The sequence below is a fragment of the Lynx canadensis genome, chromosome B2 (genome assembly GCF_007474595.2).
Source record: "Lynx canadensis isolate LIC74 chromosome B2, mLynCan4.pri.v2, whole genome shotgun sequence".
NCBI lineage: Eukaryota > Metazoa > Chordata > Mammalia > Carnivora > Felidae > Lynx > Lynx canadensis.
In genome coordinates this window covers 20,317,479-20,340,849 of record NC_044307.1, presented here as the reverse complement: position 1 = coordinate 20,340,849, position 23,371 = coordinate 20,317,479, and the positions used below count along the sequence as shown (strand labels likewise).

General features: G+C 39.2%; 1 protein-coding gene across 1 annotated transcript in view; it reads right to left on the bottom strand.

The window, feature by feature from the left end:
- The window catches only part of BLOC1S5 (biogenesis of lysosomal organelles complex 1 subunit 5), a 46,639-nt gene extending 24,771 nt beyond the window's left edge, over window positions 1-21,868 (bottom strand). Inside the window, exons 1-3 of the mRNA XM_030314878.2 lie at window positions 21,717-21,868; window positions 14,978-15,060; window positions 1,275-1,404 (exon numbers count right to left, since the gene is read on the bottom strand). Coding sequence (XP_030170738.1) covers window positions 1,275-1,404; window positions 14,978-15,060; window positions 21,717-21,831 — 328 coding nt within the window. The 5' untranslated portion in view covers window positions 21,832-21,868. The remainder of the gene's footprint in view (window positions 1-1,274; window positions 1,405-14,977; window positions 15,061-21,716) is intronic.
- Between the last annotated feature and the right edge of the window lie 1,503 nt (window positions 21,869-23,371).

Below are 23,371 nucleotides of genomic sequence, written 5' to 3'. Positions count from 1 at the left end.
CAACTTTGGATTTTATGTGTTTTAATTCTTCCTTTCAGGATACACTTACAGTCTGAATTCCATTTTACTAGTAATACTTTTCTATTTCATTGTGGAGACTACTTTTAAGAGGCTAGTCTTCACATCAGAAGTTATGTTAGCCCAAGAATGAATTAAATCAAAATAACCATTCACAGATTTTTACCAAGTTTTACCCAATTTATCTTTATGACTCAAAGTGTAGAAAAGAACAGTTACAGGCACATCTCAAATGCATACATAAGTAGTCTTACTAATAATCGAGTTTTTTAGTATAATATCTACAATGTTTGTCAGGGTTAAGGAAGTAATAGTCTGAACAAACAAATGATGTGTGTACTAAGATGCAAAAGCCTACAATCAATTTTAGACTTTCTGCTGTTTCGTTCAAAGATACCAAATGTAATCTTGGGCATTTATTCTCTCCGAGCCCCTTTTAGCATTAGAGTACATGAGACTAATTTGGACCTGAAGACAAACACTTGCTAATTTCAATTATTAACCAAATCTCCCTACTGTATTCCTTCACAGGTCATTATATTACTGGCTAGTTTTGTTTTCTCCCCACCCCCCCCCACCCCCCAGAAAGATACTTTTTCATTTGCACTTCAGTAATCCATCATTATTTGCCAGCATTATCTACCCTCACACAAGCTGAACAGTGTCAGTATGGATCTAGATCCAAGGAGAAACCTTGAGTTTTTGATATACTTCTAATTTTAAAATCAGTTAGTAATAAAACTCCTTTTATTTTATATGTTTAATAAGTATTCTTTTTTAATGTCTCTCCACATTACAATATTTTGCTTAACGAAAAAAGTTATAAAATGTTTACAAACATTTATGATGGGATCCTTTTTTAAAAAAAGTTAAAAATTCTAGTATCCTGTTTGAAAAACAAGTTTCATTTCACTGCCTAATTCTTAGTCATCAAACTTCTTATGCATAATTAAATTTAAAAAAAGGTAAATAATGCTGCAATTTTCTCACATCCTAAAAGGACTGCTTATCTTGTGTACCCCAGATGCACACATCTCACTTTGGAGATTAATGCTCTCAACATCGTTGGCAACACACATTAATCACTAGATAGTCACATGCTCTGTGACAGGGCTTCCATTTTATAGGTTTTGATTAAGAATTCTCTCTCCACCTACCACCAAAACACTGAAGGAAATACATTTTGGCATAGCATTCATTTGAAATAAAACAGCGTTAAAAAACAAAACAAAAACACACAAAAAACGCTGGCTTACATCTCTGGAGAACTTGGCTTAAGTCGTCCTGCATTATTTCTCTACATTTGGGAAGAGTATGTTCATTCGTTTCATGGATCATATTCTTCAAATTTTCAAGAACTCGCATTTCTCGAAGACCCCGTTTTTCCTATTAAAAGAAAGTAAATTATGAATACATATTGTGTCTTAAATCTCAGTAATTACTTTCTGGGATTTCCACCCAGGTTTTGGTTATATGTTATTACTGAAATTTACACAGCTTTCTTCCAATTATTTGGCAATAAATGAAGTCACAACCTGGAGGCATTTTTTAATTATGAAATGCTTCAAAAGCTGCAGTGAGTAATATTTTTATAGCAATGTTTAAAAATGGGCACGAGAAGGGGCGCCTGGGTGGCTCAGTTGGTTAAGTGTCTAGTCAGCTCAGGTCATGAGCTCACCATTCATGAGTTCGAGCCCCACGATGGGCTCCCTGCTATCAGTGCAGAGCCTGCCTGGAATTCTGTCTCCTTTTCTCTCTGCCCCTCCCTCTCCCCCTCTCTCTGTCAAAAATAAACATAAAAAATTTTTTTTAATGGGCATGAGAAATAGTAAATGAACCAAAAGAGGCCTAGATTGTCACATACTTCATTCTGTATAGCAGGGAAATTAAGACACCCTTGATCTAATTTTACTTTTGTTGTTTTTATATAAAATACATAATAATAGGTCCTACTATTACGCTGTTTTTAAAACTAATTCCATTTTTCTCAAAAATGCGTCATAAAGGGAATACTTTCCTATGCAGAAAAGAGTTAACACTGACCACTGTCCTTAGAAAGGCCTGCTTGCATGGTTGGCCTTCGGCTGGGGGCTAGAAACTTGACCAGTAAATAGTTCCCTACACTGGTATAAAACTTTCTATAAATGAAAAGACACATCCGTTCTTCTGGGAGTTTGGAATTTTGATACATGCTGGGCAGAGAGTGCCTACTTAACCAGTCGCCAATCAAATCCCTGGAATCCTATACTCAGGTGAGCTTCTCCAGTAGACATTTCACATGTGTTGTCACAGCTCATTGCTGGGGGACTGAAGAACATCTGTGTGACTCCACTGGGAGAGGACTCTGGGAAGCTTCTATTTGGTTTTCTCCAAACTTCTTGTCACACACCTGTTCCCTTTGTTGATTTTGCTCTATATCCTTTTGCCATATTAAAGCCTAGCTACCAACATGACCATATGCTAAGGCCTATTTAGTCAATCGCTGAACCTGAATGTGGTCCTGATCCCTAACACACCCTGCTTCAGAAAGCAGACTTTAACACTACCTACCACTACACTTGAGGGTAGGCCAGTGACTTGGTTCCAAGGAACAGAGTAGGGAAAGAGAAAAATATTAACTGCACGGTGGAGACAATGAAAGTTGACATCATCAGTGATGTCATGGTGATAACATGTACCCTCTGATGTAATGTGACAAGAAGGGCACTTCCCCAAAACCCATAACCCCAGTCTAATCTGAAAAAAAACACCAGACAAACCCAGATTGGGGGACATTCTACAGGATACTGGCCAGTATTCAAGACTGTGAAAGTCATGAAAAACATGGAAAGAGATAACTGTCACAGACCAAAGAAGGCTAGCAGGACTGACAAGTAAACGCAATGTGGTACCCTGGATAAGGTCCCAGAACAAAAAGAGAACTGTAATGGAAAAACTGGTGAAACCTGAATAATGTCTGGTATTTCATCAATAGTAACATACCAATGTTAATTTCTTAGTTTTTACCCATTTAGTATGGTAATATAAGGCATTAATAGCGACAGAAACTGAGCAGGGGTAAGGTACAGGAGAACTCTTTATACTAACTGAGCAACTTTAATGTCAATCTAAAATTAATACAAAATAAAAAGTTCACTAAAAAAAGAAGGGCAGTTAACTTGACTGTAGAGAAGTAATAAGTTAGTTGTGACACTGGGGTTTTTGTTTTGTTTTGAGCCATTCTTATGGAGCAGCTATGGCTAGGTTTTTACTCTAATATTTCCATAGTAAAAAATTAAAAAGTCATACAAAAGTTGAGAAAGAATAAACAATGAATCCTGTACTTATCACCAATCAACAATTCTTAACTCTTGGCTGATTTTGTTCCCTCTGTAACATTCCATACATCCTCCTACCCACAATCCTAGATTATTTTGAAGCAAATCCTGGACAGCATATAATTTCAACTGTAAATATTTCAACATCTATCTTTAAAAGACAAAGACTCTTCTTAAGAAAAAAAAATACACCTCTCTGCCCCTTCTCCCCTCACTCTCACTCACTTACACACACACTCAATTCTTTAATATCATTAAATATCAAAGTCGTATTCCCATTTCCTCAAATATCCCATTAATGTTCTTTTTGATCCCTGTTTAAACCCAAATCTAAGGAAAACATATATTGCAATTGGTTAGTATGTTTCTTAATTTTTTTTTTTTAATCTATAGATTTCCCCTCCATCACTTTTGTCTTTGCAATTTGTTGAAAAAAGTTGAGTCATCTGTTCTGCAGTTTCCCACAGTCTGTTATTTGGCTGAATGAATCCCCATGGTGTAATTTAACATATCCCTTTGTCTGTTCTCCTTCCTGTAAATTAGTAGTTAGAACTAGAGGCTTGATCAGATTCAGGGTTTTGTTTTGGTTTTTGTTTGCAGGAATATTTCAGAGGGAGGTGGGTTGTGTACTTTCAGCAGGATGTTGGTAGCATTCCGTCTTCATTTATCAGCAGGAATAACCTCTGTAAAGGGAAATTTCCCATAACCACTTGGTTACTCTGAGGAATGTTTACATATGCAAGGCAAAATAAAACACTTGATTACTTCCTCTTACTTAACAGTTTAACTTATTTAACAAAAATAATGATATGGTTCCCTAGTATTCTCTAAAGGTTTCTGTTTGTTCTATGCATTCCTATGACTCATAGATTTAACGATTTTGAAGTTCTTCAAGCCATTACAGTATTTTTCCTTATTGGTGCTCAAACTGTCCTATTTTTGTCCAGTGGGAGCCTAGTTAAGTTGGCTCTGCAATGCTTCAGACAAAATTCTATGTTCTTTAGTAGCCTCTCTGCTTCTGATACGAATGGGTGCTCTAGGCTCACCTAGTACATTTCTAGACTCAGACTTGGAATCAGCAGGTCTCTAAACGCCACTATTTAGAAATCGTACTTAGAGAATGATCACTGGGGGTGCTCACTGCTACCATGTCAGTCATTATTTCTAGGCCTTTTAGTGAACAAGGCTATGAAATAGGTGTTTTTATTTTTTTTTAATGTTTGGTTTTTTTTGAGAGAGAGAGCATTCACATGAGACTGCAACTGGGGAAGGTACAGCAAGGGAGAGAGAGAATCCCAAGCAGACTCCTCACTGTCAGTGCAGAACCCAACACGAGGCTCGATCCCACAAACCAAACCATGAGATCATGACCTGAGTCTAAATCAAGAGTAGGACACTTAACCCACGTGCCCCAAGGTATCTGTTTTTAAAAGATGCATTTTAATGGGGCACCTGGGTGGCTCAGTCAGTCAGAAGTCTAACTTGATTTCAGCTCAGGTCATGATCTCACAGTTCATGGGTTCGAGCTCTGCATCAGGCTCTGCACTGACAGTGCAGAGCCTGCTTGGGATTCTCTCTTTTCCTCTCTCTCTCTGCCCCTCCCCTGTTAGTTCTCTCTCTCCCTCTCAAAAAGAAATAAAAACATTAAAAATAATTTTTAAAAAGATGCATTTTAAGTTTATAATCACAAATTAAGAAAAATAACGCTTTTAATTATACTTCTCAGTCTTATGTCTCTTTGCAGTTCTCAAAACACCAGACAGAACTACAATTTACTTTATCACTACTTCAATCAAACAACAGCAACACTAGTATCAACAAAATGATTACTGAAAACAGATTAAGGGTTTGTTGTTGTTGCTGTTTTGAAGGGATATTCGACTATATATGCACAAATTACTATGTTTTATAGTTACTTGGAACAATTTCTTTCTGCATGGCAATGCCACCATCCAGAAAGACAGGTTTGCTTTTTTACATTTCACTTGATATTTTAGGGATTGTTCCTTAAAAATTTTCTTTTAAATTATGTAAGATATTTACATGTCTCCAAAACTGTATTAAAAAAAATACACACACACACACATATATATAGATCTATATATAGATCTATATATATAAAGTCTAGCTTCTATGTATGTCTTTGCATTGTATTACCTCTTCTCTATTTAGGTAATTCTTTTAAAACTTTATCCTACTACTGTCTTAAGTATAAGGATACACATCCATATATATATATATATATATATATGCGCATATACACATGCATTACATATATATACACAAAGGTATATATAAATGTATATATGTATTTATTCATATGTATAAGTATATATATATTTTCAATTCCTTCTTAAATGTAAACATGATATGACTTTTCTTATTTCACTTTATGAAATTCATAAACACACACACAATGTATATCATCTTTGTGTGATCATGTGGTCTATTTGTTCTTTTTTGGTATATCTTTCAGGATTGAGAAAAATTTGGTGTTTCTGTTCTCATGGTTATGTTTATATTAGTACTTATAGAATACCCTTGGTCTCCATGTATTTGGTTATTGTCAGTTGGTTCCCTACTATAAGCAACAACATTCAAGGCTTCACAAGACCCTCTGCCATCCGTCCATGTCTTCCTCTAGTTTCTGATACCACAGAAGCTTTTTAGCTGTTTAGCTGGTGATTTGGTCATTTGGTATTTTGGGGATACCCTGTCCCCTGGTTTTATTATAGATGTTGCCTGATTTTGCTACCCTAGTAGTTCTGTTTCTATAGACCGATTGAAGCAAAAAAATCCCAAAACAAAACAACACAACAAAAAACTATGTCAAAGCTTGCTGCCATCTTCCCCCCATGGCATTGGAATCTGAATGAATCAAGATTATAAAGATTATTTCATTTCTTATGGTGCATTTTTTCTTTGTCAAGATGTAAAGGAATGGTCTCTCAATTCAAATACAAAGACAATGAAGAACAGAGAGTGGAGTTCTGCAGTTCTACTCAGGGTATAGGTCTTACTTGGGGGGGGTGGTCAATGGATGGGCTTTGGGGTTCCAGAATCCCCTTGAAATTGTACTCAAATTGAATACATATAGGTGTTCTATGCATTTTTCTGGGAGAAAAAAAATTCTTCAAGGACACCTTGACTTACTAATGTTAAGAGCCACTATCAAAGTTAAAATATAAAGTTAAGAATCCCTATGAAAACACCAACAGCGTTTTTCAGAAATACAGCAAAGAATACTGAACTTTGTACGAAACCACAAAAGACCCCAAATACCAAAAACAGTCCTGAGAGAGAAGAACAAAGCTGGAGATATCCTAATCTCAGATTTCAAGATATTCTAGAAAGCTGTAGCAATCAAAACAAAAAGACCCCTACATCAATGGAACAGAATAGAGAGCCCAGAAATAAATCCATGTTTATATAATCAATTAAGCTATGACAAAGGAGGCAAGAAAATGCAGTGAAGAAAAGATAGTCTCCTCAATAAATAGTGCTAGGGAAACTGGACAGCCACATGCAAAAGAATAAAACTGGACCACTTATTTTACCTGATACACAAAAATAAACTCAAAATGGATTGAAACCATAAATATCCTAGAAAATACAGACAGTGATCTCTTTTATATTGGTCTTAGGCAAAAGAAGCAAAGCAAATATAAACTATGGGACTACACCAAAATAAAAAGTTTTTGCACTAGGGTGCCTGCATGGCCCAGTCAGTTAAGCGTCCGACTTTGGCTCAGGTCTTCTCATGGTTCGTGAGTTCGAGCCTCACAACAGGCCCTGGGCTGACAGCTCAGAGCCTGGAGCCTGCTTCAGATTCTATGTCTCTTCTCTCTCTCTCTCAAAAATAAATAAACATTGAAAAAAAAAAAAAAGTTTTGCACAGCCAAGGAAACCATCAACAACATGAAAAGGCAACCTACTAAATGGGTGAAGATATTTGCATATGATATATCTGATACGTGGTTAATATCCAAAATACATAAATAACTTATATAATTCAACACCAAATAACAAATAATCCAATTAAAAAATGGGCAGAGGACCTAAACCAACTTCTTTTTAAGATATATGCACAGCCAACAGACACATGAAAAGATGCTCAACATCACTAATGATCAGGGAAATGCAAATCAAAACTTCACACTTGTCAGAATAGCTAGAATCAAGAAGATAAGAAACACTAAGTGCTGGCAAGGATGTGGAGAACAAGGAACCCTTATGTACTGTTGGTGGGAATGTAAACTGGTACAAACAGTGTGGAAAACAGTATGGAGGTTCCTCAAGAAACTAAAACTAGAAATACCATTCAATTCAGTAATTCCACTACTGGGTATTTACCCAAAGAAAATGAAAACACACGGGGTGCCTATGCAGCTCAGTCGGTTAAGCATCTGACTTTGGCTCAGGTCATGATCTCACGGCTTGTGAGTTTGAGCCCTGCTTTGGGATCTGTGCTGATGGCTCAGAGCCTGGAGCCTGCTTCGGATTCTGTGTCTCCCTCTCTCTCTGCCCCTCCCCTGCTCATGCTCTATCTCTCTCTCTCTCTCTCAATAATAAATAAGCATTAAAAAAAAAAATTAAAAGAAAATGAAAACACACACCCCTATACTACACCATTATTTCCAATAGCTAAGCTATGGAAGCAACCCAAGTGTTCACCAATAGATGAATGGATACAGAAGATGTGGGGTGTGTGTGTGTGTGTGTGTGTGTGTGTACACACGTGCACGCACACTGGAATATTACTCACTCATAAAAAAGAATGAGATCTTGGCATTTGCAATGACATGAATGGACCTAGCACTTACTACGTTAAGTGAAATAAGTTAGATGGAAAAGGACAAATACCATGTGATTTCACTTATATGTGGAATCTAAACAACAAAACAAACAAGAAGCAGAAACAGACCCATAAATAAAGAAAACAAAGAAATGGTTGCCAGAAGGGAGGGAGGTGGGAGGATGGGCAAAATGAAATGAAAGCAGAGGACAAGTACAGGCTTCTACTTATGGAAGAAGTCTCAAGGACAGAAGGCTCAGCAGAGGGAATACAGTCAATGGTACTGTTAATAACATCACATGGTAACAGATGGTAGCTACACTTATGGTGAGTACAGCATAACACCGACTTGCTGAATTACTAATTTGTACACCTGAAACGAATGTAACGTGTTGTGTCAATTATACTTCAATAAAAATAAAGATAAAAAAGAACCACTTATTTAAAGGGTTATTTCTTCTAGCAGGCAAATTGGGAGTCTCACGTTGTAGAAAGGGAGTTTATAGCCTCGTTCATTTAAACAACATATAGGCCCAATGATAGTGTTAGAAAAGATGTTAGAAATTAGAAAACAGTCTCGCCCTTGAACTTACCCTCTGGTACATGCCTGTTTTTATGCTGGTATTTTTGACCAAGGTGTACTGTTGACACTCATTACAAAAGGAAGACTATTTAACATCTATTTAACTGCATATATATTCACATATATTCTGGTGCATAAATATCAAAGCTCAGCACTAATGAAGCTTGGTTTCTGATGTGTAACACTCCATAAAATCACACAGTTAATTTCTAAGTTGAAATGAATAGCAAGTGCTCATGTAATGTTCTTAAAACAGTGCCTGGTTAAGTATGTGCTCAAAAGTGCTAGCAATTATTAATAATATTAGTACAGTTACTATAACCTTTACATTTAAGATGTAATTTGATAGTGTTAGAAAGGAAATGGGAGACCAATATAAGAATTTAAAATTTTCTTTCAATCACTAAACTGGTCAGTCCAACAAGATTTAAAACCATATTGTATATACATATGTTTATTATATGCTAAATATCAGGGACATGCTTTACCCTGATATTTAATAATCTGCCAGTTACTCCAATAATCTATTAACCAAAAATGAGAGATTAGGACATCAAGTGAAATTCTAGCTTGACGTGTCTGCCTTTTGAAGGATTTTCTCTTCATGAATTCAATCCACGTTCAAATTCATCGACACAATCCCTCCTGACTCCTGCAATTACTGTACTTATTTGAATACCTTTGTTTTTTAGCCTCTAATTATAATCATCATTTCCTCCATTTTTTTTTTTTCCTACTTGCTAACATCTATTTTCCTTTCTCAGCTCAAACACCATCCCTTCTATGAAAACTTTCCTCCCAGCTCTGTGGGGAGTTGTTTCTGGAGTTGTTTCCTCCTGAGATCTCAAGTGCTTTGTGCTTATTTTATCATAATAATTCCATCATGAAAATTCACTGTTTATAGGTCTTCTCCCTAGACTGTCAACTTCCTGGAGATAGACTGTTTCTTATTTATTTTTATATACCTACTGTGACAGATAGTTCTGGATCCATTCTCCTCCTCTTTCTTCCTATCAGTCTCCAAGTACTATTTGAGGTGGTATATGTGCCTGTACACAGACTGCTTCTCGTTCCCATCATGGTTGGAGTTCCCAGAGCCACCTTATAAGCATAAGGGTAAGAGCAACACTCCAGGGAGGTAGAAGGCAAAGTTAGAAGAAAAAGCTGACATCATAGAGCCCTAGGCTCCAGGTATTGTGAGAGAAATATAAATACTTGTTAAAGACACTATTTTTCAGGTGTTTGTTACTAGTACCTAAACACATTCCTTACTGATACACGTAGGTAATCAACAACTGTTCAATAAAGCACTGAAGGAATAAAATTTGCTAAAAATGAAATAAGCAATCAGAGGAGAGGTATTGGGGGGATGGGCAAAATGGGTGGACAGTGGGAGTCATGAGCTTCCAGTTACAAAATTAATAGGTCTTGGGGATACAAGGCATAGCACAGGGAGTAGTCAATGGTACTGTAACAGCCTTGTGTGGTGACAGATGGTAGCAACATTAGTGGGGCACACAGCATAATGGATAGATTTGCTGAATTACTACATTCTATAGCTGAAACTAATATAACATTGTGTGCCAACTATAATCAATAAAAAATGTTTTTCCATTGAAAAGATTTATGAAACTAAAAAAAAAAAAAAAAGAAATAAGGAACTTGTACAGGACCATATATCCCCAAAACACATCAGAAATGCTCACTAATGTGGGTCTTTCCTCTGTTCCACATGAGAAGCCACAACATATCCTCTGGGGCTAGAAAGATAATGGTACGGCAGACAATGCCTCTCCCCACTCACACTACCAAGTTGATGCTCATGGAAAAGGCCCTACAGGGATCTCTGTTCAGTGGAATCAAGGATATAAAAGATCTGCATAAAGTCAGGAGAAAGACAGTCAGTCAACTGTCCAGAAATACTAACAAACACAAAAAGAGAGCTTAAATATAACAGAACTTCAATACCTTAAGTAATGCTGCCACCATGTGGCACTTACTCCCCTCCTTTAGAAATAAAATTTTATATAGAAAAAGATGATTGTTGGCCCGTGCATTAACTTTCTGAAATACAAAAACTATAAACATCTGTAGTTTTACATACTAGTCAGATTTTCTTAAGGTTTAAATGCGAGAGAGATGAAAGTTCTAGGGTGCACTGGTAACACTGCTCTGCCACTCCTCTCTGCCCAACCATGCCATCTGGGGTGAATTAGTGGATGCTACTATTTGGACCAAGATAGAAAAGGAACTGTAAATAATGCAGATATATATTCAAATCCAAAGCCTCTAAAATGCTTTCAGCTTTCTTCTAATTTGAGGAGAAATGTCAGAATACAATACACAGAAAATACAGGAAAGTTTCCATGCTATTCCAAACCCTCAGGAAGACCAACCGGGGAGGTTATCGTGTAAAAACCTGGATCAAGTATCTATCAAGAAAAGGAATTATATTACATTTAGTTGAAGGTAACAAGTTAAACTTAGCCGACAAGATATTTTTGAGCCCTTCAGAGGCCAGTCTTCAATGACAATATGAGAATATCTTGCTTCATGAAGGGTGGGTCTGTGTCCGTCCTCTTTATCAGAGCAGCACTGGTTTCTATGTTATGTCTCACACAAAGTAAGTGCTCGAGACACTTGCAAAACAAGCTTGTTTCTATCATACCCAATGTGATAATTTTATTCTCTAGCAAACATCTTTTGTTTTTCTAAGTTTTATTTATTTTGAGAGAGAGAGAGAGAGAGAGATAGGGGCAGAGAGAGGGAGAGAGAGAATCCCAAGCAGGATTCTGCACTGACAGCACAGAGCCCAACACAGGGCTTGAACTCACAAATGAGGAGATGATGACCTGAGCCAAAATCAGGAGTTGGATGCTTAACTGACTCAGCCATCCAGGTGTCCCTAGTAAACAAACATTTTTCTAAGATAACAGTTCTGCCACCTGCTTAGCAAAACTCTATTTTCCCTAAAATCATTAAAAATTGAACTCAAGCTCAAATTATTGTAAATTCTGAGTTAAAACAATTTTTGACTGTATTTGCTACCATCTTTTTCTTAATAACAACAGTTACCAACATTTGTCTAACACCTATGTATCAGGGATTTAAAAACAGCATATCATTTAATCTTCACAAAAACTGCACAGTATATATTGCTCTTCCCATTTTTAAGTGGGAAACTTAAGACTCAGTAAAGCAAGTAATCATAGCTAGTAAGACGGGGGCGGGATTTGAATCCAAAGATGTCAAGCTCCAAGGCCCATGTTCTTTTCATTCCTCAACACAGCCTCCTTTCCAAAGAGACCTTGGAAGGGCTCACGATGCGTAATGCAGGTAATCTCTCTCCTCTGAACACATGCCCATCTTCCCTTGGCAATTATCTTGTATCCCAGTTAGAAGAGGCATTGGCTTCAACAGGAAGTGAGCTCTTAACGGCATAAATGTAAAACTTTTTTCATTTTGAATTCAACATTCAGTTTCACTTGTATAGATAGCCCTTTCACAAAAACCATCTACATTATTCAAAGAATGCTGATATAGGGGCACCTGGGTGGCTCAGTTGGTTAAGTGTCCGACTTCGGCTCAGGTCATGGGCTCACAGCTTATGAGTTTGAACCCCGCGTCAGGCTCTGTGCTGACAGCTCAGAGCCTGGAGCCTGCTTCAGATTCTGTGTCTCCCTATTTCTCTCTCTGCCCCTCCCCCCACTGACGCTCTGTCTCTCTCTCAAAAATAAACAAACATTAAAAAAAATAAAAAAAAAAGAATGCTGATATAGGTATAATGATAAATTTTCTAGGGATAACTCAGCCACTAATTAGCAATGTGCAACTTTTCAATGTTGCTTTCCATCTCTGGGCTCAGTTTCTATGAAGTGGGTTGGGGGGGGGGTGGATCAGAAAATCCATCTTAAGTCCAAAATTCTATGTTTAATACCAAGTAGATCTCTAAAGTTATATTTTAAAAACTATTCAGTATTTCAAATTAATCAGACTAGCAAAAAGAAAAAAAGATAACTTATGAAAAAGATGACTTATGACATCACTAGACATTAGGAAACTCAAATTTTTGTCAAGGCTCTGCTGTTTTTCTTTTGAATCATATTAAGCACTCATAGTGCATCGGACATTGGTTTAGGCATTTTTAATATAATGAGAATAAGGCATTTTTAAACAATCAGGAGTCCTGACTCTTATGGTACCTCTATTCTAATGAAAGAAGACAGGCAATAAACAAATAAATAACAAGAAAAATATCAGGTAGTTATAAGAGCTTATGGTAGGCAGAATTCTAAGATGGCCCTCAAGACCCCCCCCCCGCCACCCAGCGTACACACACCTTCTTTTAGTTATTCTATCAAACCCTAATCTAGGTGCCACTGTATCTATACTCTACAGATTGATTAAGGTCCCAAATAAGCTGACTTTAAGAAAGGGAGATTATGTTCAGTGGGCCTGACTTAATCAGGTGAGTCCTTTACAGAGTCTAGGCTCTTCCTGGCAAGCATGAGAGGGAGAGACTCCACATGAGTGAGACTGATTTGTGGCTTTGAAGATGGAAAGAGCCACGTACCAAGGAACGTTAGTGGTCTCTAGGAGTTCAGAGGGGCCCCTGGCTGGCAGCAAATAAGGAAATGGGCACTTCACTGTATCAGGGCAAAGAACTGAGTTTTGGTACAATCATGTCAATTAGGAAGAGGACTCTGAGCTCCAAATAAGAACAATGTCTGGCCAACATCTTGATTTTAACCTTGAGAGAGTGTGAGCAGAGAACCCAGCCATGTGATGCTCAGACTTTATTCTAAGGAACTGGCAATAATCTTCAAATAGCATAAAAGGGAATCATCTCTGGATAATATTCTGTGTATCCCAGATTATGTGTATCCCACGACAGTAATGATGATGAAATAGCTAACAGTTATTTCTTCCTAGGTACCAGATAACATTCTAAGATACACACACAGAGATGCATTCATTGTGTGAACGTGCATACCTTTAATCTTTCCAACAACCCTGTGAGGTAGGTATTATGCAGATTTTGAGTATGAATCTATTGAACCTAGAAATGATATCTGATGTTGCAGCTCTGTCCCTCTATCTCGAGCGCTCTGTACCACAGGCTTTCTGAAGTTTTTTTTTTAAAATTTTTTTTTTCAACGTTTATTTATTTTGGGGACAGAGAGAGACAGAGCATGAACGGGGGAGGGGCAGAGAGAGAGGGAGACATAGAATCGGAAACAGGCTCCAGGCTCTGAGCCATCAGCCCAGAGCCTGACGCGGGGCTCGAACTCACGGACCGCGAGATCTTGACCTGGCTGAAGTCGGACGCTTAACCGACTGCGCCACCCAGGCGCCCCAGGCTTTCTGAAGTTTTAAAGGATTTATGAAAAGATTCTCTCCTTTTGGTAGGTTTAGACTCCCTGCTTGGAGTCTTATTTGGAAATAAAACCCCAACTTACACAGAACCATGAAATTTTTTGTGCAACACCATTTACCATCTATCTGACAGTAGCTTGGGATGTTGCTGCTTAATGCACAATGAACCAATTATACACGTGTAAAACAACAGTACTATGAAACAGGGTGGCAGGCTGGCACATCAGTAGCACTGGAGCGCAGCATGAAAGGTCGGCTGGCAGATGGTAAAGCCAGCAAGGCAGGGGCCAGGTCAAGCATGCGTGGACTTCATCCTGTGCATAGCAAATACCATCAAAGGGTTTTAAAAAGTGAAATAATGTCTGAGCACTCTGGTGGCATGGGAAACACTGGCTTTGACTGGGCTGATGAAGCAGGCACACAAATCAGAAGGGATGGAGATTTATGAGTAACATCCAAAAGAAATGGTCACTGAATGTGGGTCCTAACTGGGCCGGAACAACCAAGGATGAGTCTCATGCTTTAACCCGAGTGCTCTGGGTGGGTGCTGATGCTCCAACTGAGGAAAAAAAATAGAAAATGGATCTGGAAGACCTACACCCATCAGTCTTTAAAATCTTTTTTTCACTGTATCTCATGTTACGGATGAAAAAAGCTGAGATCAACAGATATGAAATACCCCAGAGCAGGCACCAGAACTTGAGCCCAAACCCCTGCTCCTTCTACTCCTTCCATGAATGGCAATGCCTCCTAATGAGCTCTACTTTGTCTATGTTACAAACACATGAATGGAAATCAGAGATTTTAAAACCACAGAGTTCCCCTTCTATATATTAACACACTAACAACTAGGGCAGCATTTTTACAAAGTAAGGTTTAAATACTCACTTCAAATTCTTTCACAAAATAACGGGTTTCACCTTGAATAACTGGTCTGTGATCTAAAAGCCTTGAATGAATTTCTCCAAGGTCTATAAAGACAAAATGAAATTCAGAGTTAATCCACACTGGGGGGCACAATCTCTATCGTGATTCACTCTTCCCAATTCCCACGAATACATGTAGGTTAAAATCTAGTTTAGACTGGATTTAGAGGAAATCATATCCACTGCCAGTAAATAGGTACAAGTACTTCTGAGAGCAATTTGGCAATATCTAATACAGCTTAGGACCTGCACACCTAGCAGTTCCATGCCTATGTATGTGCCCTGGAAAATCTCTTGCACAAATGAAAGACATTTATAAATGTTTACTACAACATGAGTACGATGTCAAAAGAAGAAAAAAAGCAAACAGCCTAAACATACTCATACAATGGAATACTATAAATCAGCAAATAAAAATGAATACACTGGGGTGCCTGGCTGGTTCAGTTGGGTAAGCATCCAACTCTTGACTTCAGCTCAGGTCATGATCTCACAATTTGTGAGATAGAGTCGCGTGTCAGCACAGAGCCTGCACGGGATTCTCTCTTTCTCCCTCTCTGCCCCTTCCCCGTTCACGCTCTCTCAAAATAAATAAACTAGAAAATAACCCCAATACATTAAGGTTACATTTATTAACATGGATAAATCCCATAAATATAATGCTTAACAGAAAAGCCAGTTTCAGCAGAATAAAGGTATTTACCTAAACTTAAACAACATCTAAAAGACACTTAATTTGGGGACACATACAGAAGCAATAAAAGTAGAAAGAAATGCATGAGAACGGTAAACAGCAAATCCAAAACAGTGGCTACCTTTAGAGAGGCGAGAGGACAACACAATTAAAGCAAGGTACTCAGTGGGCTTTGGGTGTTTATTAAGATGGGTAGAGTGTTCGTTACAGGTCTCTATACTTTTTGACAAGTCTGAAAAAATTAAAGGAAACAGTTCCAAATTTTAACTGTTTTTGGTAAGTCATTCTATTCATTCTACTTTGTAACAATTATATTGTGCAAGGGGTAAACCTCAAAACTCCTAGAGGAAATTAAGTCTCCAAATAAGTAACATGCATCATTCATGTTCATTTACTGGTATAACCTGTTCCTCGAATCTTTTATTTTTGCAGACATGCAATGGGGCAAATTTCATTACTCTATTTAAGGAGTTTATTAGGATACATCTTAGGAAGTATGCTAAGTAAAAAAACGTAAACAGATACGTAACTTTTGCTTAAGTCCTTCAATGACTTATTACCCAGAACACTTCTATAAGAAGGTAACAGGAGTTCATTTTGAAAAAAAGAAAAAGAAAAAGAGAAAGGAAAAAGGTCTATGCTTAAATTTGGGAAACACTAGATAAAATCAAGTTAGACAAGTTCCTTTACCTCAGATCTTCTGGGAGGCGATAGTTACTCATATGAATTATTAATGCCCAAGCGAGGGTTGCACTATGCAGAAATTCATGGACCTTATTTGATTAAGAGAACCTATGTGGCAAATAATATCTGTTCACATTTCAACAAACACCAGTGTCTTTGAAACACAACTGTCTAACAGGCTCAAGTTCACGCCTCGTAGTAGCCACACAGGGTCCTCCATATGCCTGGTTCCAGCCTCATCTCCCCCCATGTTGACAACTCTGAATGACTGGCGGTTTTCCAAACACATCGCGCTACCTCATGCATCCTTGCCACAGCTCGTGCTCTCGTCACCACCGGGAACCTTCCTGAATCCCTGCTCTTCCTTCCAAACCGCTGACATCACACTTCCTTGAAATTTTCATTTGTTCTATTCAGCTTCCTCCAAGGTTTCAAGGAGTGCCCCTATTTTATGCCTCCCAAAGCACCCGGGGCAATTACTTCTATCCTACTACTTACTTACTATATTGTCCTGAAATCATCTCTCTCCTCCAGTGAGTATCTCAGAGACAACATTATTTGTATTACCCACAGAGGATATGTGGGTTAACATGTATTTTTCTATATGATGAGAAGCTATTAGGCTTTGTTGATTTGGGGAGATCTTCTGCAGCCTGATAGAATTTAGGTGGCCTTTGGAGAGAGAATTCAATTCTGTTTAGAAATGGATAGTGATCACTTCTAAAACTGTGCCCCAAAATTTAAGATAGTAAAGACTTGGGGAGAACATACATGTTACTACAGAAATTAAGCCACTAAATATTTTTGTTGTAACATTACAACAACAAAGCAAGCATATAATAATAATTCAGGAGTCCCAAGGACAAATTCTCTAAGTCTGATCATGTAAATGTAAGCTACAGAGTTTCACGTAAGTTCAACCCTAACCCTGCAAAGCATTCTTTTGTTGTTTGATATATAAGATAAAATAATCTTTCATCCTCCAAAAGTTCACACTCTAATATGAGTGTTGGACAAATACCCCTTCACACAAAAGACAGAGAAAAATAAGCACTTTAATGGAAGATCAATATGCCATGTGGCTATGGAACATGAAGAAATATGGTCAATTGTAGAGCTCTCATGATCTAACAGAAGAAGTTTCTCCTCTGGCCCTGAATTTCCAGGCCTTTATTGTAATATCATAAGGAACAATTTACTGCAATTGTTTCTGATAACTCCCACGGCATCACCAAAAAGATGCTCTTCTTCCTTATCAGGTCTCAAAACCACTCCCTCTTTTTCATCCCTGCTTGTCTCACTAGGACTATTTGAACTAACCAGTCACTTTTCTCTATAACCCACTCCACACAGAGTCAGTTCTTGTCATTCCCAGTAGCAATGTTTACACAGTTGCCTCCAACACTAAACTAGCAAGCACTGAACTACTGGTCCTCCAGGAAATACAAAGTTGGGTTCCTGCAAGCTTCTGGTCACATTTTTTTGTCAAACCAAAATGCCACTTGTGTCACACAGGTTTGTTTTCCAACATCCTTGTGAAACATGCCGCTCTCAGTGTTTAAATTTTTTAAAAATATTTTATTTATTTTTGATAGAGACAGAGCACAAGTGGGGGAGGGGCAGAGAGAGAAGGAGACACAGAATCGGAAGCAGGCTCCAGGCTCCAAGCTGTCAGCACAGAGCTCAACACGGGGCTCGAACCCACGAACCTCAAGATCATGACCTGAGCTGAAGTCGGATGCTCAACCGAATGAGCCACCTGGGCGCCCCAACTCTTAGTGTTTACCATCTGCTCTTCCAATAGAATCCTTTTCCGTGTATAACACTTACCAGGTATTCTTAAAGTTCTCCCACAGCCCCTTGACCTGCATAACCTACTTCACCTGCAAGCTGAACACTTTCATCCTGTACCACCTTTGAAAGTATGGCTAGCACTGGACTGAAGAGTTGAACGTTTTCCTGACCTTACACAACTGACCATAAATTTCTGTGGCTTTCAGCTTTACGACAATGCTGTCCACTATGCTCGGTCAATCATCTCAAGAATGCACAAATTTAGCTGCTTTCCCATCACTTCATCACACACTATGAATGTTGCTTTGGCACTTTCTGGAATGGCCGAACGCACAAATTGGTGAATCTCCTTCCTTACTGTGGACTGTTGACTAATTCACATTTATCTCACAGCAAACAGCACTGTAATTCATACCTGAAAGAAACTTGTCTTCTACAGTGTTTTCTCTGTAAGGCACACCACAGAATATGTGTGTACTTAGGGAAAACTAAGCACTACACATTGGGGATCACTTGAAAAAGCAAAATCAGCAACAAAAGCACAAAAATGTGAAAAATATACTAAATAAAAAGCAGAAAGGACACATTTACGGTATGAGAGGTAAAACAAAAAGCAAAGAGTTGCCTTGTTCAGCCTCAACTACAAATGTGCATGTAGAAAAACTCAAATTTTTCTCTCTTCTGTGCATGTGGGAATGACCATGAAAGCATCATCAATATTGATTTTGAAGTTACAAATTCATTTTAGCAATTAGGCAAATTCACAAATACCTAATCCACAAGATGAGGATCCACTGTTATCTGCCTGAGTGCTTTATTTAAAATACAAATCTGGGGCGCCTGGGTGGCTCAGTCGATTGAGTGTCCCACTCACACTCTGTCTCTCAAAAATAAATAAAACATTTTTTAAAAATTAAAAAAAATACAAATCTAACCACATGATTCTCATACTTGCTGGTTAGTTTCCTAATTTAAGAAAAAGTCCAATCTAAGGCAAGAAGTGTTCTAAGGTCTGATTTCCACCAAACTCCACCTCTCTGAGAGTCACTTTGTAGCAATATACGTAATTTCCCAAACATGGCCATGCTGCTTGAGGCCTCCACACCTTTGCTCAGGCTGTTGCAAACTAAGTCCAAAATACCCTTGCCCTCTTTTCTTAATTGCTAACACTTTACTCTTCAGTAAAAAAAAGTTCAGGAAGCCCTTCCCATTTCCCACTCTTTACCTCCTAACCCGCACCCATGGGCCACAAACCCTTGGGCCACAAACCCTTACAGACCCAGGGCATAAGCAGTGAAATCATTTATTTATTTCCTTTTCACTAATTCTCGCAATAAAATTCAACAATGATCTGTTCAAAACCAATGGTCTTCAAGTAAGGATGAACTAAAAACAGACTTTCAGAATGAAGAGTGAATGGTTTCATAAAAAAGCCAAGAAGATTCTAGACATATTTTTAATTAAAACTCACTTTTCAATTAACTTGAAAAAAATTTACCCTGAATAATCTTTTTCTTTTTTTTAAAAAAGTAACACATGAAAGAAACAAAACAAAACTGTGTATGAAGGGATACAATCAACAATGAAAAAGACAACCCATGGAATGGGAGAAAATATATGCAAATCATCCATGAGAAAAGGGGTTAATATCCAGACTATACAGAGAATTTCTACCTCAACAACAAAAACTTGATCAAAAAACGGGTACAGGACTTCAACAGACATTTCTCCAAAGAACACATACAAATGGCCAATATGCACATAAAAAGATGCTCAAATCACTAATCATTAGGAAAATGAAAATCAAAACTACAAGACACTACTTCATACCCATTAGGAGGGCCACTACCAAAGAACAGAAAATAACAAGTGTTGGTGAGGATGTGGAGAAACTGGAACCCTTGTGCCCGGTGAGACTGTAAATAGTGCAGTCGCTATGGAAGACAGTATGGTGATTGCTCAAAAAATTAAAAATAGAATTATCATTTGGTCCAGCAATTCCTGTTCTGGGCATATACTCGAAAGAACTGAAAGCAAGGGCTCAAACAGTTACTTGCATACCTATGTTCACAGCAATATTCACAAAAACCAAAAGGTGGAAGTAACCCAAGGGTCCATCCACAGATGAATGGATACAGAAAATGTGGTATAGACATACAATGGAACATTATTCAGCTTTTAAAGGGAAGGAAATTCCATCACAGACTACAACGTGGATAAAGGACACGTTGAGGACATTATTCAAAGTGAGATAAGCCAGTCACAAAAGAGCAAATACTGTAAGATTTCATGTATATGAATTATCTAAAGCAGTCACACACAGAGGCAGAAAGTAGAATGGTGGTTGCTAGGGATTGGAGGGAAGGGTCAGATGGGGAGTCAGTGTTTCATCCCTACAATGAGTTTCAGTTCGGGAAGATGAAAAGTTATGGAGATGGACGGTGGTGATGGATGCACAACGATATGGATGTACTAATGGCACAACACTGTCCATTTAAAAATGGTTCAGATAAACTTTATATGTATTTCACCGCAATTTAAAACATTTTTAAGTAGCAGTTCACTTAGATCGCACATATAAACATTTATAATTTAGCCCTAACACCCACGCACCACTCTCAACACTCCTAATTAGACTTAAGAGACAACATGAAGTCTACAAATAGCCACAGCCAGCCGTGCTGGGGGCTGTCTACAATCTTGACAGATAAGGTTAAAATAGGCAGCAACCGAAGGATGTCATTCCCTGGGTGGTGCTGAAGGACTCTGGAATCCTACGTGGGGGGGGGGGGGGGGGGGGGGGGGAGGTGTTCAACGCTGCAAGATGTTGGGACAGACAGGACCAGCACAGGGTTAAGAAAGGACGAGGATGAGAAAGTGCAGTATTTAACCGGCAAAGATCCTGTTACGGGAAAACAGGGTTGTTGTGAGCTTTGGGAATCAAACCTATTCAAGTTCTGTGAGAATCCAGGTTGTAACCTTCTCCCAGCATAAAGCCGACAAACCAAATGGACATCTGTAGCTGTATATGGCGCTTTCATGTTTTAAGACGCTTTCGTATATGTTATCTAATTAATCCTTGCATGACCCAGGAGCACACAGGGGCAGAGTAGGTAAAGCGGCCGAACCAAAGTCACCCAACTCCTAAACGACCTGAGGGAGCAGACCCTTCTCGACCCCTAAGCCCGATGCTATATCTACGCGTTACAGCACCGTCAAGAGGCGGCGTCCAAAGAAGTTCTGCGCCCAAAGGTCCGGGGCTTGGGAAAGGGGAGAGGGGGCGGGCCTCAAGACTCACGTCCGCGGGTTTTTCGAAGTAGTAACAGCGGCTGAGTTGGCTGGTTATTATTGGAAGGCACCTGGCGTGGGGAACCATGCGGACTCCGGCCACGACTCCCCCTACCTCCCACGAACGCGAGGCCGCCCTGCAGCCGGGGGGCGCCCCAGGGAGCGGCCCGGGTCAGAGGGCGCCGCCCCGGAGGTGGAGCAGCGCCGGGATCCACCAGAGCGCAGCCCCACTACTCCGTACCCTTGATAATGAGGTGCGCTGGAGAGCCCGCGGTCCCCAGCGAGTCCTTTTTCCTGTCGCCGCCGCCCGGGGAGGCCTCACAACCCACAGGCGTCTCCGTCCCTCCGCCACTCATCGCGACCTGCTCCGCCCACCCGCCTCCGCGTTGCGCCTGCGCAGACCTGAACTGCCCGCCTTCCGGGCGCAGGCTTGAAGCGTCATCAAAGGGCATCGGGGAAGCTGAGTCCACCCAGCGGGCAACAAGTTGCGTTTGGGTAGCCAGAGTTGTAAACTTGAAGAAGCCGATGCCGCCATGCTGGGTTAGGGCAGATGCTGGCGGAATTGGAATTTGCCTGAAAATTAGAGTGAACGTCTGTTATTGCACCTTAAACTGGCTAGAATTTATTCTGGATTAGAGAGATTGAAAGAGAGAAGATACAGCCGCAGAATAATAGCAATATTAGTAGTAGTAGAAGTATATTATCTCTGTTATAGCTGCCACCAATATTTTATAAAGCATTTTGACGTGCGTTGCCGCGTTTGGTCATGGTAGCAACTCGGGGAAACGATTTTATCATTTCTTTATAACAAATGAAGAAATAGGGTTAAAGGTTAAGTAACTTGAGTCTAAGTCTAATCACTTATGCTCATCCGTGCCGCTGTGAAGAAAAAACAAATTTGTTCTTGGCATTTGCGTTTGTGAAATATCCATCGGTTGTGTATTATATGGTCTAAGAGAAAATACACGTCATTATGGAAGAGAAAGATTTGCTGGGCTGCTTTGAATTGTGGTTATGAAGTGTCAGCTTTGGGGATGCATATATCTAATTGCTGCTCTTTGTTAAACTCCATAAAGTTCACCTTGCAGCCTCAACAAGTCTTTGTGCAGACAATGTGCAGCTTTGCAATGGCTCCACCTCCTGTGTTCATCCAGTGGTTCTAGGAATCATCTCTATGTTTTCACTTGTCCCCCAGCCCCCCCACTTTCTGTACAGTCCTTACTGTCAAGGGTCTTGCAGTCGAGTGCTGAAGAAACATAAACCAACATTTAAAATATAAATCCTACAAATAATAGCATGGAGGAAGGTGCAGCACATGTGGGACACACCGGGGGGTGGGAGGTGGCCAGGAGAGACTTCCCAGAGGAGGCACCTATTTGTCCTCAGACCTGAAATGAAGAAATGTCAATCAGGGTATGTGAGAAGAAGATGGAACTTGTGGTTTTCTAGCAGAGGAAACAAGTCCAAAGGCAGAGACATAAAATAGATGGATTAATACATGAAATGTACAGCTGGTTAATTCCAAGTTGTTGCCTCTGGTTTGTAACCTTTCTAGTCTCACTTTCATTTCCCTAGCTTTAGCATCAACCTCTAGAAAATATAATTATTTTTAAAGCCCTTCACTATTCTCCCCCCTTCTAGGTACTTTTCTTACTCAAGTTTTCTTCTGTACCTGCAAACCCAAATTTCCTCTCATAGCTTGTCTTCTCGTGTCTTTGAATAACTGGGGCTCCTGGGTGGCTCAATTGGTTAAGCATGCAACTTGGGCTCAGGTCATGACCTTGTGGTTCACAGGTTCGAGCCTCCCTTTGGGCTCTGTGCTGACAGCTCAGAGCCTGGAGCCTGCTTCTGATTCTGTCTCCCTCTCTGCTCCTCCTCCAATTTCCCTCTTTCTCT